Source organism: Nannochloropsis gaditana (assembly GCF_000240725.1).
Source record: "Nannochloropsis gaditana CCMP526 unplaced genomic scaffold scaffold064, whole genome shotgun sequence".
NCBI classification, from domain to species: Eukaryota; class Eustigmatophyceae; order Eustigmatales; family Monodopsidaceae; genus Microchloropsis; species Microchloropsis gaditana.
Window position 1 is genome coordinate 16016 of NW_005803889.1, and position 480 is coordinate 16495.

The following is a 480-nucleotide window of genomic DNA, read 5'->3' on the forward strand; positions in this document are numbered from 1 at the left end:
GCATCCGCCAGACTGTCCGAGAAGCAGCTCAGCGGTTAGGGAGGGCGCCTCTCTCGTCGTCCTCCTCGTCCTCCTCGTCCTCCTCCTCGTCCTCCTCTTCCTTAGACCTTCGCGGCCACTGATACGGGCGGGTACCTCTTCCCTCATCCTCCTTTCAGTCCCTTCTGCTTCCCACTCGGGCCGTGGACAAGCCCCGGGAGGACGAGGACGCTGACTCCCTCGTCTTCCTACCTGTTGTCTTCACCTCCTCACGACAGTCGTAGCCCTTGACGCGACGCTGGGGGCGTCTTCCCTCATGCTCCCGTCAATCGGCGGGCGAGGCAGACGGCTCGTCGTCTCACGCTTCGCGTGGGGGTGGGAAGGGAAAGGAAAAGGTATCATGTGGATGGTAAGTCGATGCGCCATGAAGGCTTTTCTGTGCCTTCGAGAGTGAAACGCGGGCGGGTCGTACCATGTACTTGTAGAGGGAGGGAGGGAGGG

The 480-nt window shown here is 61.9% G+C and overlaps 1 protein-coding gene across 1 annotated transcript in view; it reads left to right on the plus strand.

The window, feature by feature from the left end:
- NGA_0515200 (uncharacterized protein) overlaps positions 1-122 on the plus strand; it is a gene marked incomplete at its 3' end in the record, with an annotated part of 1483 nt that extends 1361 nt beyond the window's left edge. Inside the window, exon 3 of the mRNA XM_005855971.1 lies at positions 12-122. Within this exon, the coding sequence (XP_005856033.1) occupies positions 12-122 (111 nt within the window). The remainder of the gene's footprint in view (positions 1-11) is intronic.
- Positions 123-480: the final 358 nt, after the last annotated feature.